The sequence below is a fragment of the Salvelinus sp. IW2-2015 genome, linkage group LG30 (assembly GCF_002910315.2).
Source record: "Salvelinus sp. IW2-2015 linkage group LG30, ASM291031v2, whole genome shotgun sequence".
Lineage (NCBI taxonomy): Eukaryota > Metazoa > Chordata > Actinopteri > Salmoniformes > Salmonidae > Salvelinus > Salvelinus sp. IW2-2015.
In genome coordinates this window covers 2586209-2610099 of record NC_036869.1, presented here as the reverse complement: position 1 = coordinate 2610099, position 23891 = coordinate 2586209, and the positions used below count along the sequence as shown (strand labels likewise).

Sequence of the window (23891 nt, the reverse complement as noted above, 5' to 3'; positions counted from 1 at the left end):
ATAGCCTGTGTTCCAAATGGCACCCTATTCCCTATATAGTGCACAGTGGGCCTTTTAGGTCCTGGTCAAAAGTAGTGCACTATAAGGGAATAGGGTGCCATTTGGGATGTGCACACATACAGTAAGTGGAAGTTCACCCAATTGGAGAAATAAGAGCGCACCAACCGACCGATAGGAGAGGAGCAGAAAATTAGATAAAGATGGACAGAGAGAGTGAAGGAAGAGAAGGAGGGAGGAGGAGAAAAACAGGGAGATCGGGTTTTTAGAAGAAGGGCCTGAAGCCAGTCGTTTGTCCCAGAAGAACAATTATTTTGTGTTGGAGAGGGCTGAGGGAGATATTCTTTAAAAAATATTCTTTACATTGGGAAGTAACACACACAGTCCCAATACATAACCTCTGTTATGTCATCTCTTAACTATCTGTTATCTAATTACCTGATATTGACCAGACGTATGCTGCTTGAGACTATGGGGTCTGACTAGTGAGACTATAGGAAGAGGAACCAGGCTGGCTATATGTAACAGACTTGTGTCAAGTATGTGAAATATTTTGGGAGGTTTGGTTTTCCATGTGTAATTGAACCAATGGAATACTACAAAAAGTGCAACCCAAGGAAAATCAAGCACCTCAAATACTTTCCAAAAAGTATTTGACTTAGTCTATTATATATCCTTTAGCCAGTAACTGGTATAACCTGGTATAACCTCATACCTAGGCTATTGTGAACAGCGCATATAAGCCTGGTACAGCAACAATTCAAAGTCAGCCTTAGTTGGAGTGACCGTAGAATTATATGGGAGTAACCTTACTGAGTAAAGTATTTATCATCATTTAATTTTAGCGAATCACACAACTGCGAGGCGTGGCTCTGTGCTTGAGGTGTGCTAGCGTACGGGGAAGGTGTTGTGGGAGATGATTGGTTGGTAGATTAATCCAGTGTTAATTTCGTCAACAAAAATAGTGACTCAAATATTCACCAAATACCTATTTTTCTGTGTTAATTTACGAGACTATAACTAACTAAATAGACTCAGAAAAATATATAACTAAACAAAGAATATGTTTAATTTCAGTTGACTATGACGAGACTAAATTATCTCTGTGACTAAAATCTTACTACAATAGTTTTTTGGAGTGATTGAGAGTTTTTCAGTGATAAGTACAATTAATATTAGCAGAACAGACGCACAGCGCAGTTCTGTTCAGCAGTGGGAAGGACGCGCCACACCCGGCACACACAGCCTAGCCTACATCAGCTGGTGCGCTGCGGGGAAGCAAGCGTTGAGTGTGGGCAGACAGGCAGACAAGCTTCGCTCCGCCTCCTATTACACACATCACGCAGGCTACTTTATTGTTTCTCCGTAGCTAACCAGTCACCGCCAGCCTTCTAGTTAGCTACCCTTTTCCTGGTCAAGCTGCTTTATGAAATTAAAAACAATAGCAGCATTAAGTGTAATAGTAAAACAACAGTCTAGCTATGTTTTTCTTTCCCTAGAGTATAGAAGTATTTAAATTTGTAGTTTTGCTCAACCCTCACACTTTCCCCACTGCATTTCATAGCCAGGTTCTGTAGCCAAAGTACTAGCCAAGTCTCCCTCTGTTCCTGGGAGAAACGGCTTGATTCAAGCCATTACCATTCAAAAGATATTACCCATAATATCGGCGCTACATTTTAGAATAAGGCTGTACGTAACAAAACGTTGAAAAAGTGAAGGGGTCTGAATACTTTCCGAACGCACTGTATGTTTGAGCACATGGAAGTCAGTGATTTGTTTACTATAGGTTAATGAGGCAATACAAATGTGATATGATTTAAATGTAACTAAAATGAAAGGGCATTTAGTTGACTAAAATGGCCCAGTGTTTTCATAATTTTTTACAATAACTAGACTAAATCATTATTCAAATGACAAAAAATGTGACTAAGACTTAATGATATTTCATGATGGCTCAAAGAAGGCAAAGTTTGACGCATTGGTCCAACAGACTCTTCGCGCATTCGGGCGGAAGTGTCTGGGAATGAGATTGGTACTGGTATAATGTTAAAATGCTCACCAAGGAGGTCAGGGCCATCTGAAAGCTGTATATTCTGGTGTTTTAACAGTTTATAAGAGGGTTATAACAGGTGTATAACAGTAAGGTTCTCACCACGGAGGTCAGGGCCATCTGAAAGCTGTATATTCTGGCAAGACCGAAGTCGGCCAGTTTTATCTGTCCTCCGCTGGTGACCAGGATGTTCTGGGGTTTCAGGTCCCGGTGAACCACACGGTGTGAGTGCAGGAAGTCCAACCCCTGCAGCAGCTGGTACATCATATCCTGTTAGGACACATGGACATTCAGACACAGTCTTAACAGGTACAACATGACACATGGACACTGAGAAAATACACCTGATATCCCTGACAGAGGGTGCAATGCTTCAGCATCATTGGTTTCTCTTCTAAATCAACCATCAACAGGCCTCAGAACACTGAGAAGTCCCACAGAGAGAAGTTAAATCACTGAGGCCTTGTAGGCGGTGTAGCAGCCTGTCGACTAGGAAAAAAGAGAGCGTGTCCCTTTAAAGCCTTTGTGTGGCAGATGCTGATAACTGACACGACTGTGGAGAGAGAGCAGGGCAGGAAAGACATGTTGCTGTGGGGAGTAGTTCTTATTTGTGTTCCAAATGGCACCCTGTTCCCTATAAGCCCTGGTCAAAAGTAGTGTACTACAAAGGGAATAGGGTGCCATTTGGGATGCTACCTCGATCTGTTGGTGGTGGGCCTTTCTGCCTCCTTCCCTGCCCACCCTGCAGCTGTCTGGGCCGAGCTGAGGAGGATTGATCATTGTAGACCCACTAGTTCAAGCTGTAGCCAAGGACGGCCCCACAGGCCCTAATACCCACAAGCACTCAGTCCGGGGAGAGAGAAAGAAAGGAGAAAGAGAGAGAGAGAGAGAGAGAGAGAGAGAGAGAGAGAGAGAGAGAGAGAGAGAGAGAGAGAGAGAGAGAGAGAGAGAGAGAGAGAAAGACTGAGAGGAGGGATAAACGGCCATTTCCTCATTCTGGTGGAAACTCTCAGCCCAGCCACAACAACATAAGGACTGAGGGTGATAGTGGCAGTGGGGGCTTTTTGAGTGATAGAGACAGAGAGATTGGGGCAGATTAAAAAAGAAAGAGAGGGAAAGAGAACTGGAGAGGGAGAGAAAGAGGGGCGCTTTCACAGTTGCGACATGAATCGGCCTGCTGCTGGGGTTGCAGCAGGCGGCGGTGTGGCCTACCCCCCCGAAACCCGTCGCCAAGACCTCACAAGTGACATGGACCTGGGCCCGCGCGGGGCTCCATTCACTGACCCTAGCAGCTGGTGAGTGATTAAAAGAGCTGAAACAATGAGCTGCACACTCAAGAAGAAAACATTAGCAAACGGCGCGGGGTGACCAGGGTCGAGGGGAGGGGACTAGAGCCTCTCACAATGCACGGAATAGGGACAGGACCCTGGATGTGTGTCTGTGTGTTAGAGAAGATACAGGGCAGAGGGAATGTGTGTGTGTGGCAGGCTAGAGAGCGTAAACAGGCCTTCCTTTTTGAATATCCATCCACCCATGACCTAGCAGGTCAACAGACAGGGGCAGAGGCAGTTATTTAGGGAGCTGACACAATGGTACCGCCCCCATGAGCTCCTCTCTGTTTGCTTTAAATGGCCATTTGCGACATGTTTCCTTTCAACAGCATTTCCTACAAAACCCCAATTATCTCAGAAGTGTGACTCGAGGACAAACATACAAACAACAACCATTCCCCCTCGATGCTCCATCTCCTCTCTCCTGTTTCAGTTCATTCATATAACAGTCATACAGTAGTACATGATGCAAGTGAAGATTCATGATGCAGGGTTTATCCATTTTAGTTGCAAATAGCAGTGAATAGCTTGTAGGGCTGGGGATAATGTCAAACTATCAGCCTCACATTAATATCTAATCTCTCATCTGCAGATAGTATGCACAAAAAAACCTGACTTGATGCAAACCAATGTCACAGGAGGTGACACAGAGCAACAAGTTACCCAACAACCTAACCGTCTATGACAGCAGCTCAGCCAGAGAAAGCTGGCTAGGAAACACAAGGCAAGCGACCAAAGCCCCCCAAAAAAGAAGAGTACCCAAGAAAAAAAGACCTGAAAAAAGTCAACCACATAAAAAAGAGTCAAAACATTGCTTCTCTGAGTGCAGCCCCTTTTCTCATGCTAATATGCAAGAGGCGGCCATATTGTTTATTGTAGCTGGGCACAATACAGGACATCTGCCAGTTAGCGTTAGTGTAATTCCCTCCCTATGCTTCATTAACCAGCCTTTTACAGGCCTGGAGACGGGGGACAGATGAGGGTTCTGGGGGGGCAGCGTCAGACCAGCCGTACTCCCCAAGGCTGGGGGAGAGAGACCGGCCGCTTGATGTCCTTCCAGCTCATTTGATTCCCGGGGCCTCTTTCATCAATTACCATGCGGTGGGTCTGACTGGAGGCCTGAAAGGGGTCAGGAGGAGTGGATGGACAGGCTGGGCTAGGGTGAGATGGGCAGTGGGGTTGGAGGGGTGGGCTGGTGCGGGCTGGAGGGGTGGTCTGCAATCTGGTGTCCTCTGGTCTGGAGGGGTGTAAATTAAGTAGTTGGGGGGCCGGGGTTTGCAGTGTCCACTGTCATGGAAATAAAAGGGACGGTGCCGCTGTCATCTTGCACTTGATCGTTATCCATTGTCCCTCATCCCTCCAGATGCTGTTTGGATGTTGAGAATGAATGGGGGAGATCTCACTCCCACCCAACAAGTGGTTTTCCATACTTGCTTTGGAGTCTATGTGGTTCGGCTGAGTATGCCTCGATGGTAAAGCTTGCTTCAAGAATGCATATCCAGTCGACTTGATCTTACATGTTTGGCTATTCCACCAAAACAGCTGCATTTAGAAAAACTACACTGATGTACAGTATATGAAAACACCAACACAGGGTTCACGTTAGCTCATAGACCATAAAGCTGACCATTTGCTGTGAACGGACAATAGTCACAAGGTTAACACTAAGGTCTATTAAATATCCTCAGGTAAGCTCTGACACCTATTACAGCTGAGGAGTCATGGCAACATTAAGCCCTGTCACAGGAAGCGGAACACAACACCTATCTGATTGACAACATTAGAGAAAGAGGAGACAGGAATTTTTTCAGGTCTTTTTTCAGGTCTTTTTTTCTTGGGTACTCTCCCCAAAGCCAACACCTCATTTGGCCGCCTTTCCTTCCAGTTCTCTGCTGCCAATGACTGGAACGAATTTCAAAAATCGCTGAAGCTGGAGACATATTTCCCTCACTAACTTTAAACATCAGCTATCTGAGCAGCTAACCGATCGCTGCAGCTGTACATAGTCCATCTGTAAATAGCCCACCCAATCTACCTACCTCATGCCCATATTGATTATATTTACATTTCTGCTCTTTTGCACACCAGTATTTCTACTTGCACATCACCATCTGCTCATCTATCACTCCAGTGTTAATTTGCTAAATTGTAATTACTTCGCTACTATGGCCTATTTATTGCCTTACCTCCTCACGCCATTTGCACACACTGTATATAGACTTTCTTTGTTTTCTATTGTGTTATTGACTGTACGCTTGTGGCGAAATCCTGCACGGAGCCTTCGTTTGTTTATTCCAGTTGTAACTCTGTGTTGTTGTTTGTGTCGCACTGCTTTACTTTATCTTGGCCAGGTCGCAGTTGTAAATGAGAACTTGTTCTCAACTAGCCTACCTGGTAAAATAAAGGTGAAATAAAAATTTTAAAATTTAAAAAAGAGGAACGTATAACGCCCCACCCAGCAGACTTTCGACCAATCGCGTTCATGTTGTCATGCTGCGTCACGCGGTTGCTAAGCTAATCTTCACGCAATTCTCAAAGTCAGGGTATGAATCAAGAAACCTGCTTATTTTCCTTGAAAGTATGTAATGTCACTATTCCAAAACTATATGATATGATAGAGAACAAAATAATTCTCTCATATCTCGGAAAAGATTTGTAATATTGCACCCAATTGACTCCCATTCACTCCTTGAAGGAGAGCTCTACTTGTCACAGAATTGCCCAGAATTGCACCACGCGGCTCATTGACGACGCATGGGCAACGTACACAACGTTTCCATTTCCTCAGAAGTCCTCAATCAGACAGACCCAAATGTGTTCGCATTCGGTGAAGGGTCGAGGAGGTACTCAGATCCAGACTACGGTTAAGAAACACAAGCTGCTTTATGAAATTAAAAACAATAGCAGCATTAAGTTTAATAGTAAAACAACAGTCTAGCTATGTTTTTCTCTTCCTAGAGTATAGAAAAGTCTTTAAATTTGTAGTCTTGCTCAACACTCACACTTTCCCCACTGCATTTCATAGCCAGGTTCTGTAGACAAAGTACTAGCCAAGTCTCCCTCTTTTCCTCAGAGAAACAACTTGATTCTAGCCATTATCATTCATGTATTGGCGGACCGCATTTTACACATTGGTGACTCGGACTTGGATTCGAGCACAGGGGACTTAGAACTTGATTCGGACTCAAAGTTTAGTGACTCGAAAACATCAATGGGCAAAACAGTCATTATTAGCTCCAGTTCAAAGTCATTATCCCCCATTCTACTAACATCAGAAGCCTCCTCCCTAAGTTTGTTTAATTCACTGCTTTAGCACACTCTGCCAACCCTGATGTCCTAGCCGTGTCTGAATCCTGGCTTAGGAAGGCCCCCAAAAATCCCCCAAAATCCTGAAATTTCCATCCCCAACTACAACATTTTCCAACAAGATAGAACTGCCAAAGGGGGCGGAGTTGCAATCTACTGCAGAGATAGTCTGCAGAGTTCTGTCATAATATCCAGGTCTGTGCCCAAACAATTCAAGCTCCTACTTTTAAAAATCTACCTTTCCAGAAACAAGTCTCTCAACGTTGCCGCTTGTTATAGACCCCCCTCAGCTCCCAGCTGTGTCCTGGACACCATATGTGAATTGATTGCCCCCCATCTATCATCAGAATTCGTACGGTTAGGTGACCTAAACTGGGATATGCTTAACACCCCATCCTACAATCTAAGCTAGATGCCCTCAATCTCACACAAATTATCAAGGAACCTACCAGGTACAACCCTAAATCCGAAACCATGGGCACCCTCTTAGATATCATCCTGACCAACTTGCCCTCTAAATACACCTCTGCTGTCTTCAACCAGGATCTCAGCAAACACTGCCTCATTGCCTGCGTCCGTAATGGGTCCGCGGTCAAATGACCACCCCTCATCACTGTCAAACGCTCCCTAAAACACTTCAGCGAGCAGGCCTTTCTAATCGACTTGGCCAGGGTATCCTGGAAGGATATTGACCTCATCCCGTCAGTAGAGAATGCCTGGTTGCTCTTTAAAAGTGCTTTCCTCACCACCTTAAATAAGCATGCCCCGTTCAAAAAATGTAGAACTAAGAACAGATATAGCCCTTGATTCACCCCAGACTTGACTGCCCTTGACCAGTACAAAAACATTCTGTGGCATTCTGCATTAGCATTGAATAGCCCCCACAATATGCAACTTTTCATGGAAGTCAGGAACCAATATACAGTTAGGAAAGCTAAGGCTAGCTTTTTCAAACAGAAATGTGCATCCTGTAGCACTAATTCCAAAAAGTCCATGAAGAATAAGAGCACCTCCTCCCAGCTGCCCACTGCACTGAGGCTAGGAAACACTGTCACCACCGATAAATCTATGATAATTGATCATTTCAATAAGCATTCTACAGCTGGCCATGCTTCCACCTGGCTACCCCTATCCTGACCCCTACCCCTACCCAGCTCTGCACCCCCCGCAGCAACTTGCCCAAGCCCCCCCGCTTCTCCTTCACCCAAATCCAGACAGCTGATGTTCTGAAAGAGTTGCAAAATCTGGATCCCTACAAATCAGCTGGGCTAGACAATCTCTTTTTCAAAAATTATCCGCTGAAATTGTTGCAATCCATAATACTAGCCTGCTCAACCTCTCTTTCGTATCATCTGAGATCCGCAATGATTGGAAAGCTGCCACGGTCATCCCCCTCTTCAAAGAGGGAGACACTCTAGAACCAAACTGTTAAAGACCTATATCCATCCTGCCTTGCCTTTCTAAAATCTTTGAAAGCCAAGTTAACAAACAGATAACCAACCATTTCAAATCCCACCGTACCTTCTCCACTATGCAATCTGGTTTCCGAGCTGGTCATGGGTGCACCTCAGCAACGCTCAAAATCCTAAACGATATCCTAACCGCCATCAATAAAAGACAGTACTGTGCAGCCGTCTTCACCGACCTGGCCAAGGCTTTCGACTCTGTCAATCACTGCATTCTTATCGGCAGACTCAATAGCCTTGGTTTCTCAAATGACTGCCTCGCCTGGTTCACCAACTACTTCTCAGATAGAAATCAGTGTGTCAAATCGGAGGGACCTCTGGCAGTCTCTATGGGGGTGCCACAGGGTTCAATTCTCGGGCCGACTCTTTTCTCTGTATATATCAATGATGTCGCTCTTGCTGCTGGTGATTCTCTGATCCACCTCTACGCAGACGACACCATTCTGTATACATCTGGCCCTTCTTTGGACACTGTGTTAACAACCTCCAACCAAGCTTCAATGCCATACAACACTCCTTCCGTGGTCTCCAAGTGCTTTTAAATGCTAGTAAAACTAAATGCATACTCTTCAACCGATTTCTGCCCGCACCCGCCCGACTAGTATCACTACTCTGAACTGTTCTGACTTAGAATATGTGGACAACTACAAATACCTAGGTGTCTGGTTAGACTGTAAACTCTCCTTCCGGACTCACATTAAGCATCTCTAATCTAAAATTAAATCTAGAATCGGCTTCATGCATGCTGCCAAACATACCCTTATAAAACTGACCATCCTACCGATCCTCGACTTCGGCAATGTCATTTATAAAATAGCCTCCAACACTCTACTCAGCAAACTGGATGTAGTCTATCACAGTGCCATCCGTTTTGTCACCAAAGCCCCATATACTACCTACCACTGCGACCTGTATGCCCTCGTTGGCTGGCCCTCACTACATATTCGTCACCAAACCCACTGTCTCCAGGTCATCTATAAGTCTTTGCTAGGTAAAGCCCCGCCTTATCTCAGCTAACTGGTCACCATAGCAACACCCACTCGTAGCACGCACTCCAGCAGGTATATTTCACTGGTCATCTTCAAAGCCAACACTTTCTTTGGCCGCCTTTCCTTCCAGTTCTCTACTGCCAATGCTTGGAACGAATTGAAAAATCCCTGAAGCTGGAGACTCATATCTCCCTCTCTAACTTTAAGCGTTAGCTGTCAGAGCTGCTTACCGATCACTGTAGCTGTACACAGCCCATCTGTAAATAGCACACCCAACTACCTCATCCCCATATTGTTATTTATCTTCTTGCTCTTTTGCACCCCAGTATCTCTACTTGCACATCATCATCTGCACATCTATCACTCCAATGTTAATACTAAATTGTAATTATTTTGCCTCTATGGCCTATTTATTGCCTTATCTCCCTACTCTTCTACATTTGCAGACACTGTACATACGATTTTTCTATTGTGTTATTGATTGTACGTTTGTTTATGTGTAACACTGTGTAACACTTTCTTTCTCTTCTTCCTTTCTATCCATCTTTCTTTCTCTCTCTCGGAGGACCTGAGCCCTAGGACCATTCCTCAGGACTACCTGGCCTGATGACTCCTTGCTGTCCCCATTCCACCTGGGTGTGCTGCTGCTCCAGTTTCAACTGTTCTGCCTGCGGCTATGGAACCCTGACCTGCTCACCGGACGTGCTACCTGTCCCCGACCTGCTGTTTTCAACTCTCTAGAGACAGCAGGAGCGGTAGAGATACTCTGAATGATTGGCTATGAAAAGCCAACTGACATTTACTCCTGAGGTGCTGACCTGTTGCACCCTCTACAACCACTGTGATTATTATTATTTGACCCTGCTGGTCATCTATGAACATTTGAACATCTTGGCCATGTTCTGTTATAATCTCCACCCGGCACAGCCAGAAGAGGACTGGCCACCCCTCATAGCCTGGTCCTCTCTAGGTTTCCTAGGTTCTGGCCTTTCTAGGGAGTTTTTCCTAGCCACTGTGCTTCTACACCGGCATTGCTTGCTGTTTGGGGTTTTAGGCGGGGTTTCTGTACATAACTTTGTGACATCAGCTGATGTAAGAAGGGCTTTATAAATACATTTGATTGATTGACATGACTAAAATGTGACTAAAATAAAAGGGAATTTAGTTGACTAAAATGGCTCGATATTTTCATCATTTTGACAATAACTAGACTAAATCATATTCAAATAACAAAAATGTGACTAAGACTTAATGATATTTTAGTCAAAATGGCTAAGACTAAATCTAAAAAAAGAGAGCCAAAATTAACACCGGACACATGTGCTGCCCTTCAACAAGCCTGAACACTTTCTGATGTTTGGGAGTTCCATCCTCTCTGTTCCTGTCTGGGCCAGGGAAGAAACATTCCCTGAATACTCTGCAAAAAACAAGATCCACATACAGTGCCTTGGGAAAGTATTCAGACCACATGACTTTTTCCACATTTTGTTATGCTATAGGCTTATTCTAAAATTGATTAAAAATACATTTTCCTCATCAATCTACATACAATACCCCATAATAACGAAGCAAAAACAGGTTTTTAGAAATGTTTGCAAATGTATAAAAAGTTATAAACAGAAATACCTTAATTATAGTATTCAGACCCTTTCCTATGAGACTGTAAATTGAGCTCAGGTTTGCCTGTTTCCATTGATCATCCTTGAGATGTTTCTACAACTTGATTGGAGTCCACCTGTGGTCAATTCAATTGATTTTGACATGATTTGGAAAGGCACACACCAGTCTATATAAGGTCCCACAGTTGACAGTGCATGTCAGAACAAAAACCAAGCCATGAGGTTGATGGAATCGTCCGTAGAGCTCCGAGACAGGATTGTGTCGAGGCACAGATCTGGGGAAGGGTGGCAAAAAAATTCTGCAACATTGAAGGTCCCCAAGAACACAGTGGCCTCCATCATTCTTAAATGGAAGAAGTTTTGGAACCACCAAGACTCTTCCTAGAGCTGGCCGCCCGGCCAAATTGAGCAATCGGGGGAGAAGGGCTTTGGTCAAGGAGGTGACCAAGAACCCGATGGTCACTCTGACAGAGCTGCAGAGTTCCTCTGTGGAGATGGGAGAACCTTCCAGAAGAACAACCATCTCTGCAGTACTCCACCAATCAGGCCTTTATGGTAGAGTGGCCAGACGGAGGCTACTCCTCAGTAAAAGGCACATGGCAGCCCGCTTGGAGTTTGCCAAAAGGCATCGAAAGGACTCTCAGACCAGGAGAAACAAAATTCTCTGGTCTGTTGAAACCAAGATTGAACTCTTTGGCCTGAATGCCAAGTGTCACATCTGGAGGAAACTGTCACCATCCCTAGGGTGAACCATAGTGTGGCAGCATCATGCTGTGGGGATGTTTTTCAGCGACAGGGACTGGGAGACTAGTCTGGATTGAGGGAAAGATGAGAGAAAGTACAGAGAGATCCTTGATGAAATCCTGCTCCAGAGCGCTCAGGACCTCAGACTGGGGTGAAGGTTCACCTTCAAACAGGGCAACGACCCTAAGCACACAGCCAAGACAATGCAGGAGTGGCTTCGGGACAAGTCTCTGAACGCCCTTGAGTGGCCCAGCCAGAGCCCGGACTTGAACCCGCTCAAACATCTCTGGAGAGACCTGAAAATAGCTGTGCAGCGACGCTCCCCATCCAACCTGACAGAGCTTGAGAGGATCTGCAAAGAGGAATGGGAGAAACTCTCCAAATACAGGTGTGCCAAGCTTGTAGCGTCATACCCAAGAAGACTCAAGGCTGTAATCACTGCCAAAGTGGCTTCAACAAAGTACTGAGTAAAGGGTCTGAATACTTGTAAATGTGATATTTTCAGTGTTTTTTTATTATAAATTTGCAAAAAACTGTTTTTGCTTTGTCATTATGAGGTATTGTGTGTAAATTGATGAGGGACATTTTTTTTTTAATCAATTTTAGAATAAGGCTGTAACGTAACAAAATGTGGAAAAAGTCAAGGGGTTTGAATACTTCCCGAATGCACTCTATTCATAGACCTAATGAGTACAATTTACAATTCAACTGAGAAGTTGCCCCTAGACACTAAAATCTGTGTTTGTCTTTCCCCCTCCCTGGGGAAGGGTATTAAGTGAGTGTAATCTGATCCAAGATCTGTATCAATCCCAGCAGTAACGTCAGACTCACCTTGATAGTTTCAGGTGGCACCCCAGGATCAGGGGCTTTCTCCAGGTATGTGGTCAGGTCCTGGTCAACATGCTCAAAGACCAGGGTCAGCTTGGTCTCGCGGTCGGTCCGAGACACAGTACACACATCGAACAGTCTGCAGAGAGAGAGGCAGAGGAGAGTGAATACTGCTGCTTAGCATTGTTATGTGAGCCTGATATTATGATAACACTTATATAAAAGTCTAATCTATAAAATGTTTATAGATGTTTATAAAAGGGTTTATAAAAGGTTTGTTTGTAGTTCATTAAGGCTCCCGAGTGGCGCGGCGGTCTAAGGCTCTGCATCACAGTGCTGGTGGCGTCACGACAGACCCTGGTTCGATCCCGCTTGTTCAGGGACACATTATTCCATTTCTGTTTGTCACATGTCTGTGGAACTTGTTCAGTTTATGTCTCAGTTGTTGAATCTTGTTATGTTCATTCAGATATTTACACGTGTTAAGTTTGCTGAAAATAAACACAGTTGACAGTGAGAGGACGTTTCTTTTTTTGCTGAGTTTACATTGTTATTCCTCTAAAGGCCTCGTTAGTGTCCTAAGTTTTCATAACTGTGACCTTAATTGCCTACCGTCTGTAAGCTGTTAGTGTCTTAACGGCTGTTCCACAGGTGTGTGTTCATGAATTGTTTATGGTTCATTTAACAAGCATAGGAAACAGTGTTTAAACCCTTTACAATGAAGATCTGTGAAGTTATTTGGATTTTTACGAATTATCTTTGAAAGACTGGGTCCTGAAAAAGGGAAGTTTTTTGTTGTTGCTGAGTTCACCATCTATGACAAACCATATTTTTCCAGTGCAAACTGCCTTCTGAAATATGGAGAAAGCACACTTGATAGGATCTCTAGTATCATTCCAAACCTGAGAGAGATCTAATCTATTTAAATCATCAAGATTCAGTTAGGGAAGAAATTCCTTTATAGTGTCAGGTAACTGTCCAGGCTAGTTTTACTAACAGTTTGAAAGAATGCGAGCAATGCTTTAACCTACTGGGGCTCTGTTGGCTAAACGAAAGGAACCAATCTGAAATGACTCTTTACTCCTGAATGATGATCTCCTAGCCATTATTCCAGTGAAATTACACTGCTTTAGAGTATGTGTGGAATGGTACAGTACAGTAACCACAACAAGATCACTTGAGAGTTGAACACCTTGTCAAAGAAATTGAATAGGAATTCTCGTTCTTAAAAAACATGCAACTGCAACCTACCAGGGTTGGAATCCAGGTCTCCTGCATGCCACAAGACCCCTTAGCCCGCTGAGCTAAAGCCTTAGCCAATACATCTGGGAGCAAATGCAACTTTTCAGGTCTAAGAAAAGGTGACTCATCAAGCGAACGTAGTTACGACCTATCTCCTTCAGGCATGTTTTGATTTCTGACCAAAAAACTAAACCTATCCTTCAGGCTCTATCCTGACAATGCCAATAATAATGTTGTAGCTACATGATATGACTTTTACGAGGGAACCCCTTGGCGACTCCTGAGCATCCAACACAATACATCAACTTGTGGTTGTATTTTTACAGGGAAACAAAACGAGCCCAAACATCCAGATTATTCTGGCAGTTGTGTCAGGGGCAAGCTTTGGTGAAAAGCCTAGAGAAGACGGCCAGTGTCTTCCTCAAAGAGCCGAGGACCACAACAAACATTCCTCCAGGAGCACCACGGCAACGCGTGATGCGCCATGGCAACTGAAGCAGGGACTGCCCATGACTAACCACCAGACGTTGTTGGAGCAGCATCTCTCACCACGGCAACCAACCAGTGTGTGAAAGGAACATGGATGGAATCTATCCACTCACTGACATCGCTCTATCATTATTTCAATGGCACTATGGGGCCAATATGGTCTGTATGCCACATTGCGTTCATGCAGTAATTCTTATATTTAATTTAAAATATTTCATATTTACAGTGAAATCCATATTTCAATTTCTTCAAATATTCCGAAAGTCAACAGCACTGCATTAATAACAGTAACATTGCATTTGATGTGTGTAATATCTGAATTGTTTTGAAGTAAAGCATGGGAAAGCTGCCCCACCAACTCTTAAGGAAGGTAGTCCTTTTCTTTCTATGCACCGCGCAACGCCCCCCTTGTACTGTTATCAAAGGTTTATAAGGAGTGATTCTTTCAAAGTATTATAACCATACGCCCATGATGTCACGGAACGAGCGAGCCTCCCGGTTGGAAACGCAAGGTTAAACGCTCCTCAGAACCGTGATTGTTCTGCTACAATGCAGCCTCTCGCCAGACACTGAACATATGGGATGACTAATGGGCGTCATTCTAAAACATCCAGGGGTTGGCAGGCCTGTAGTTACACAGTAGGTCCAGAATGCATCCTGCTCAGTGTCAGCTCACTCCCATGCTGTTTAGCTTTACAGATATAGACCAGACCAGACCCCCTTTGGTGTGGATTCAACCTTGGGCTTATGTTTACATTCTTAGAGAAAAAGTGCTATCTAGTCCCTAAAAGGGTTCTTCAGCTATTCCCATAGGAGAACCCTTTGAAGAAACATTTTTGGTTCCAGGTATTATCCTTTTGGGTTACATGTAAAACCCTTTCCACAGAGGGTTCTACATGGAACCCAAATAGGTTCTACCTCAAACGAAAAAGGGTTCTTCCTGGAACCAAAATGGATTCTCCTATGGGGACAGACAAAGGACCCTTTAGGAACTATTTTTTTCTAAAAGTGTAGGGAACTTTACAGAATAGACAGATTAGATGCATACCATAAAGTATAGGGAGTCATGGTACATTTTGTGTCATCATTTCATGAAGCTCAATCTGGGGAACCTTCGATACGTGGAATCTCAATTGAGAATCTATTCATTTATTCAGTTTAAGAGGATAATGATGCACTTTGAGGCTGTGGTGGGACCAGCAGGGCGTAGAATAACATTTGTATTATTAAAACGTTTCCATTAAGCTTTTAATCCAAAAGCACTCAAAAGCCAAATGGCAAGGTTAGACCTTGAGCAAGGCCGGTAAATGACGTGGTTTCCCTGACGGACCGAACTGACCTCCAAACTAACCCATGGGAGTCTACAGCTGCAAGCATAACAACCTTTTTATGTTGTCTTGTGGCCTGGATGACTAAAGACAACACAGTTTATATCCCCAACTCTTGTAGGATACTGGAATGGGGCAAAATCAGCTGAATACAGTATCTCTTCTTTCTTCTTATTCATTCCTAACAGCAGTTCATTGACTTTTCTGGGAAATGTCACTCTCACCAGCATTGGGAATGACTTTACCCATGACTAATCTAGTGAACAGATATCACCCAAGAATGTCTGTCACAGGTACTGCACACAAAAAATCCATCAAGTTGTATTACCACAGTTTGATCCATAATACCCATAAATAAAAAAGTCACCTTGTCCAAGAGATATTTACACAGTTATCAAAACATCACACCAGGGTAAGCCTACATGAAACACAGTCCTTGTTTTAAGTGTTTCTAAAATTCCCTATATGAAAAATGAATGGTGGAAAAACAATTGGAACCATTTCCCTGTTTGACTGCTAAGTATTATGACACCTCCACTGTGGGGCCCTATAGTAACACCAGTATCAAAAAGTGTTTATAGTTACAAAACTACTACTTTTCCAAATGTCAATAAGACATCTCCATAAGCCTCTGCAATACATCCCAAGGAGGCAGATACTGTATATCTGACATTATATAGATGTATTTCTGACATATGCAAATTATATACACTGAGTGTACAAAAGAATATGACATAGACTGACCAGGTGAATCCAATTGAAAGCTATGATCCCTTATTGATGTCACTTCAATCCACTTCAATCAGTCCATATGAAGGGGAGGAGACAGGTTAAAGAAAGATTTTTAAGCCTTGAGACATGGATTGTGTGTGCGCCATTCAGCAGGTGAATGGGCAAGACAAAAGACTTGAGTGCCTTTGAACGTGGTATGGTAGTACAGTAGGTGCCAGGTGCACCAGTTTGTGTCAAGAACTGCAATGCTGCTGGGTTTTTCACGCTCAACAGTTTCCCGTGTGTATCAAGAATGGTCCACCACCCAAAGGACATCCAGCCAACTTGACACAACTGTGGGAAGCATTGGAGTCAACATGGGCCAGCATCTCTGTGGAACGCTTTCGACGCCTTGTAGAGTCCATGCCCCAACGAATTTTGGCTATTTTGAAGGCAAAAGGGTGGGGGCTGCAACTCAATATTAGGCAGGTGTTCTTAATGTTTTGTACACTCAGTGTATATAGACATTATGCAGCCATTTAAAGAGAGAAATACCAGGAGTTATAAGAGCATGAAGAGATAATGGAACTCCTGGTAGAGGAGAGGCCCTTGTTAGATGCACCCCCCTCTCCCAGTTTCATCTCTGCTTACCTGACCACGTTGGGGTGTTCGAATGCCTCCAGTTGCCTCAGTACCGCCACCTCACGGATGGTCGAGAGGGGCATCCCTTCCTCCTCCGTCTGTACCCGAACTCTTTTTAGGGCTACAAAGCGTCCCGCGTTCTTCAAATCTCGTGCCTTGTACACCTTTCCGTAAGCACCTTCGCCAATCTCGGCGACAGGCTCGTATCTTTGTCCTACACTTTCATTGTCCATTTTTGCGGATTTTTTCTTTCTTGTTGAGAATATTGCGGGGAATCCCGACGAATGTGAAGAGCCAGGGTTTTTACAAAGCCATCCTCACATAACAGAGTTGTTGGCACGTGCAATTCCTAAATTAGAGGAAGACAGAGGTTGCAGAGGTAAACATCTTATATGTCTGCCTGTTTTTGGTCAAACGGAGGTCCAGGTAGGCTACAACATTGTGTCATCATTCCGACTATGAACAAGAGAACCCCCAATGCGTTCGACTTGATCCACTCCCACTTCATTACGCGCATGAACCTCATGTCCTTCTAGCAACCTCACACAACATCTGGCATCTCTAAAACAAGGACATTTACATTTGATCACTTTTACATAAGTTCTCTAAGTGCATAAATCAGTCCATAATACAACAATAACGTAATACTTATGTTCATGCGTATAATGAGGGATTTGTAGACGAATGAGTTAGAAAAAGCAAAAGAACTTGAAAGAACAGAATATAAAATATAAAGCAAAATGACTATATAATATGCACAAAAACATCCAGGCTACGATATCGTTTTCCAAATGTGATCAGTCGAATAATTATGGTTTATTATAGGCGACAAACTGTTGCGAGCACGTGGTTGTTTACCGACTTGTATTGTTTAAACTGCCAATAGTCCATTTAAACACATATCTCTCCCTTTCCATGTCATTAATAGTTATGGTGTAATAATGCAATTTTATCGCAGTTTTTTGCACAGCAGATTTTTTTTATTTTAATTGAATGTGTTATTTTTTATTTTTTTAATAGTCTACATTAATGAAAAAGGGAATGCAGCAATTTAATTGGTAAAATAACACAATAAGGACGTGCATGCAAAATACATGTTTCTAACCCAAAAAGTAAAATATGAACATTTCAGCCTACCTTGTTTCATGCTATCAGTGAAAGTCGCAACATTGGTCGTGTCCATGAAATGATGAAACATTCCTCCTTTGGATAAATGTTCAAACTAACACACAGCACATCATATATCCCGCACAGGTAGTCGGATGGTGCACGCTTCTCTAACCCCCATCCCTCAGCAGTAAGCTACCACCTCTTCAACTGCAGCTCAAGCAAAGCAGTAACTATAATACCGGGGTTGAGGGGGGGGGGGGGGGGGGCGTATTCCTTACAGAAAAACACAGTTCCTACTGCAACTTTTTTGGGGAGGTCATAGGACAAAAGCTTGATATATTCTCCAAGCCATGCTCTTCTCATTTTTTTCCTGTTTTAACGCTCTTTTTTTCAATTTTTGTCTGTGAGCTCTGTCTCTTCTTCGCTTTCCCACGCTGGCTGAATGTGCCTTGACCCCCTTCAGAGAAGTTTGACACAGAGCAGGAACATTTCCGCATTCCTCCCGACTACAAAGGCTAACCGCCTCCTTTTGCCCTCCTTGGTTCTTTATCATTCATAGTTCTCTCTCGGTTTTGTCTCAGTGTCAAAACCAGCAGCACCACAGGGGGGGAAAGCTGGGCAGCAAGAAAAGTGTATTTGATGGACCAGTCGATCTATCCGGCCATTGAAAACTATTCGTTGACAATACACCAGCGGGGAAGCAGGGTGACAAGCTCGCCTCTGGACCATAAGGTCAGGTTCAAGGACCAGTGGCTTGGGTTGTGTCAGGGGTGATTCTCCACAAAGCGCTCCTTCGAGGGTGCTCGGTTTCACTGCTTCATCCAAACGTGAGATGCCAACTGCACACGTGAGAGATAGTCCATAGCTTTAAATGGTATGAATTTTGGAAATAATAATGAAATATGTAAATGATCAAATTAAATTGGATAATCCATTAATCCAATACATATTATTAACATTCATGGCGCAGAAATATAAATATAATTAACATATTTGTATTAATGTCTGCGTATTTCAAAAGTGGGATGGTAAGTGATTTCTCAGAAACTATTTTGAGATGACTGTTAGATCTATCAGTTTGGACAATAAGATTTATAATTCTAAATATTTTACATTTAACATAAAACACTTTCTTTTTGTTTTATGCATGACATTGATATTCTGTTTATTACATGTTCTTTAGAATGAACACAGAGGCTTTGTAGTCAGTGACAATAGATTTACTTTGTATTTCAGTAGCTAATATGACCCCAACAACTGGCTCAAGCCCCCTCCCCACCCCCCAAAAAGCCTTGAGCCAGGAAATTTATCTCAAGTGAATCACAAAGTAGCCTATATAGATGAGGCTAAAAAAATCCTTTCACAATGGATATGGTTGAGACTGGAGCATAACATGACAAGACTTGATGTCAGATCCTCATGAAAGAACCATCACTGGCATTTTATAATGCCTTATTATCCTAATGTTATTTAAAGGCATGGATCAGATACAGTTTCAATGAACGTTTCCTCAGAAAGATCTCTTGTGTACTGCTATCATTTTCATATAGTGTGTGCAAGAATGTAAGAATTTAGATTCTACTTTGATTTCAACTGAAAAAGTAAATGTGGGGTGGGGGGCGGCTGTGTGTGGGTGGGTGGGGGGGTCGGTGATGGGAGTCTGAAGTATGTATGGAAATATACCCCCCGCCCCCCCAACCCAATCCAAGTCCACCCTAGCCAATCATCATTAGCATTACAAAGCACACAATGCAGACAATGTATTCCAACCAATAACTGTAAATGTGGCATTTTAGCATCATCATTGTCTGCTTTAAATTAGCACTGAGAACCATCGCCCAGATTGAATACATTCGAATGCATACTCTTTATTGGGCTGCAAAATAGCCAATTAAATTCCTCCGTTGTGTGGGGTAAGTAAGCACAGACACACACTTATGCAAACACATGCACACACACACACACCCATAACCCTAATAGGAGCGATTGTAACTTTGAAACCTGGATAATTGTCGCACAATACTGTCAAAAGTCAAAATACTCTACAAAGATGAAGAGTAAGCACAGGGCATATACGTTTGGGCTTCTCCTATCTTTAAATCTATGAATGTTAATTTCATTATTCATCAGCATTCCTCTGTTCTACTTCTATACGTTTGCTGTTCTATTACTATAGATTCAGGCATAACACAGAGGTCAAGGTGTAATAACACAGAGGTAAAGCTGTTATAACACAGAGGAAAATGTGTTACAACGACGATAAATGTGTTATAACACAGAGGGGAAAGTGTTATAACATAGAGGTAAAGGTGATATAACACAGAGATAAATGTGTTAACTCATAGGAAAAGTTGTTATAACACATTGATAAAGGTGTTATAACAAAGAGGTAAATGTGTTATAACATAGAGATAAATGTGTTATAACATAGGAAAAGGTGTTATAACATAGAGGTAAATGTGTTATAACACAGAGATACATGTGTTATAACACAAAGGAAAAGGTTTTATAACAGAGATTAATATGTTATAACACAGAGGTCAAGATGTAATAGCACAGAGGTCAATGTGTTATAACACAGAGGTAAAGGTGTTATAACACAGAGGTAAAGCTGTTATAACACAGATGAAAATGTGTTACAACAGAGATAAATGTGTTATAACACAGAGGTAAAAGTGTTATAACATGTAGGTAAAGGTGATATAACACAGAGATAAATGTGTTATAACTCATAGGAAAAGGTGTTATAACACAGAGGTAAAGGTGTTATAACAAAGAGGTAAATGTGTTATAACACAGGAAAAGGTGTTATAACAGGGGTAAAGGTGTTATAACACACAGATACATTTGTTATGACACAGAGTTAAAGGTGTTATAACACAGAGATACATGTGTTATAACAGAGGAAATGTGTTATAACAGAGATTAATGTGTTATAACACAGAGTTCAAGGTGTTATAACACAGAGGTACAGGTGTTATAACACATATATAAATATATATATAAACACAAAGGAAAATGTTTTATAACAGAGGTAAAGGTGTTATAACACAGAGGTCAAGATGTAATAACACAGAGGTCAATGTGTTATAACACAGAGGTAAAGCTGTTAACACACAGAGATAAATGTGTTATAACTCAGCAGAAAAGATGTTATAACACAGAGGTAAAGGTGTTATAACACAGAGGTAAATGTGTTATAACACAGAGGTTAATGTTTTATGACTCAGAGATAAATGTGTTATAAGACAGAGTAAAAAATTTATAAGACAGAAATAAATGTGTTATAACATAGAGGAAAATGTGATATAACACAGAGGGAAAGGTGTAATAACAGTGATAAAGGTGTTACAACACAGAGGTAAAGGTGTTATAACACAGAGATAAATGTGTTATAACACATAGGTAAAGGTGCTATAACTCCAAAATAAAGGTTGTATAACTCAGAGATAAAGGTTCTATAACTCAGAGGTTAAGGTGTTATAACACAGAGGTAAAGGTGCTATAACTCCTAAATAAAGGTTCTATAACTCAGAGATAAAGGTTCTATAACTCAGAGGTAAAGGTGTTATAACACAGAGGTAAAGGTGTTATAACACAGAGGTGTAGAACAACAGTAATGGTGGAACATGAACCGATAAACAAAGCCAGTGGTTTATATGCTCCTTGAGTTTTGTCCCCCTCAACTTCTCTGTTCTCTCCTCAGGATGAAGAAGAATAAAGCCTGTTTTGCAGCTTTACCGCCACGTTAATCATCACTTGTTGAAACATTTAAATACACCCACATTACAGTTCAAACACAACACCAGTCGAAGCGAATACCTTTGTACCAGTATACCACAGAATCTGTAATGACAGTTTCAAGCGCAATACGTGGAATGTAGTTTGTTAACCAAACCCACCCTTTTGGGAATTTACAAGTCTCTTGTTTTTCAGACGAGACCACTGTCATTGCCCTGAATGCCACCATATGACAAAGTTTAGTAAGAGAGTTTGACAGTTATGAATAAGACATATAATTGGCAGCCTTCTAGCAGCCTGAAAGCTGTGGGGTTAAGACAGTTTGTCTCTTTAACCCGAGGCTTAGCATGGATAAAGTGATAACATAAGCCTGGCTGGAGAGATAAAGTAGAACAGTCGACCTCTTGGTTGGACACTTCCCAGTTGTGCTGATGTTTTGATCATCGCTCCTGCCCTCTGTTGAGGTAAACTGGACATCTACTGTTGGGTCTCAGGTCACTGACCTATAAGCATTGGTACTTTTCTGATTGTCTAATTCTAAATGTACAGTGTATAAAATCTTTACATACACTGTACCTCAAATTGGTTTATTTCAAAACGGGAGTATGACGAATTTGAGAGGATCCGAGCATGGCTGGGGAGATTTGGACAGTCCAGTCTTTCTTAATCCACAGAGAAGATCACTGTTATAAACCCTGCATAAAATCAGGAGACAATGCTAGGTTGTTTTCTGTGTTGGCTTGATTTTCCCTTTTTTTCAAGTCAAACTGAAGACCAGAGAGCAGCCAGCTAGTAAAGCCTTCCCTTCCCCAGCCCAGGCCCCTCAAAACAAGCCTCTTTCTGTTGGGAATCTCCATGGAAACCAAGCAACTAACTTGAGGAGGGATATAAAACCTGCTCTTTGAGGGACTGAAGGAACACCTGCCACCTCTACAGATGGGGGTCAAAATAGACTGACACACTGCCACCTCATAATGAACAGAGGGTTGTGTAACATTTAAATGAGTCCCCGTCCCGAACATCTGCTCATCGTCAATTACTTATTCACTGATAACTCCTCCTATTTTATCTGTTAAAACAGACCCAATCTTTACTGGAAATCACCTGATGCAATAGTGTAGTCATTTAGGTCGCAATTGTAAATGAGAACTTGTTCTCAACTTGCCTACCTGGTTAAATAAAATAAAAATATATTTTTTAATGAGTATTGGTTCAGATTGCAGATCGGTTAAAATGACAGTAATAACTGATATGGACTGTTCATCATTCTAAGATTGAAGATGTTAGGTCCGTAATTGATTATGGAATCTGCATCACGTCTTGAAGTCAGAGAGCTCGGAAGGTTTTGAATATAAGATATTTTGTTGTGTGGCCGTTAGTTTGTACATAAAATGGGTTCCATTGAAATCCAGCAACTGCATTTTTCTGGTAGCGACACCACACTATCCCCTGGCTGTTACTGTCAAAGCAAAAAGCTGATGTTGGACACACATAGCCTGAACACCCTTAATTAACACCTGCAGAATAGCCTCGCTGTTGTTTTTTTGCTGCTGCTCTTTAATTGTTACTGGTTTTTATTTTTTTAAACTGCATTGTTGGTTAAGTTAAGGGCTTGTAAGTAAGCATTTCACTGTAATACCTGTTGTATTCGGCGCATGTGACAAATAACATCTGATTTGATTTGAGAACCACAACATAAATAAAATAAAAGTACTGTTAACCACACCTACATTACTGGTACTGTTAACCACACCTACATTACTGGTACTGTTAACCACACCTACATTACTGGGATTGTTAACCACTCCTACATTACTGGGATTGTTAACCACACCTATATTAATGGGATTGTTAACCACTCCTACATTACTGGGATTGTTAACCACACCTATATTACTGGGATTGTTAACCACTCCTACATTACTGGGATTGTTAACCACACCTACATTACTGGGATTGTTAACCACACCTACATTACTGGGATTGTTTACCACACCTACATTACTGGGATTGTTAGCCACACCTACATTACTGGGTTGTTAACCACACCTACATTACTGGGATGTAACCACACCTAATTACTGGGATTGTTTTAACCACACCTACATTACTGGGATGGTTAACCACTCCTACATTACTGGATTGTTAGCCCACACCTACATTACTGGCATTGTTAACCACTCCTACATTACTGGGATTGTTAACCAACACCTACATTACTGGGATTGTTAACCACACCTACATTACTGGGATTGTTAGCCACACCTACATTACTGGGATTGTTAACCACTCCTACAT

General features: G+C 42.3%; 1 protein-coding gene across 1 annotated transcript in view; it reads right to left on the bottom strand.

The window, feature by feature from the left end:
- Positions 1-18537, bottom strand: part of LOC111955311 (cyclin-dependent kinase 6-like) — a 57345-nt gene extending 38808 nt beyond the window's left edge. Inside the window, exons 1-4 of the mRNA XM_023975512.2 lie at positions 17880-18537; positions 16752-17091; positions 12334-12469; positions 2125-2317 (exon numbers count right to left, since the gene is read on the bottom strand). Coding sequence (XP_023831280.2) covers positions 2125-2317; positions 12334-12469; positions 16752-16975 — 553 coding nt within the window. The 5' untranslated portion in view covers positions 16976-17091; positions 17880-18537. The remainder of the gene's footprint in view (positions 1-2124; positions 2318-12333; positions 12470-16751; positions 17092-17879) is intronic.
- Positions 18538-23891: the final 5354 nt, after the last annotated feature.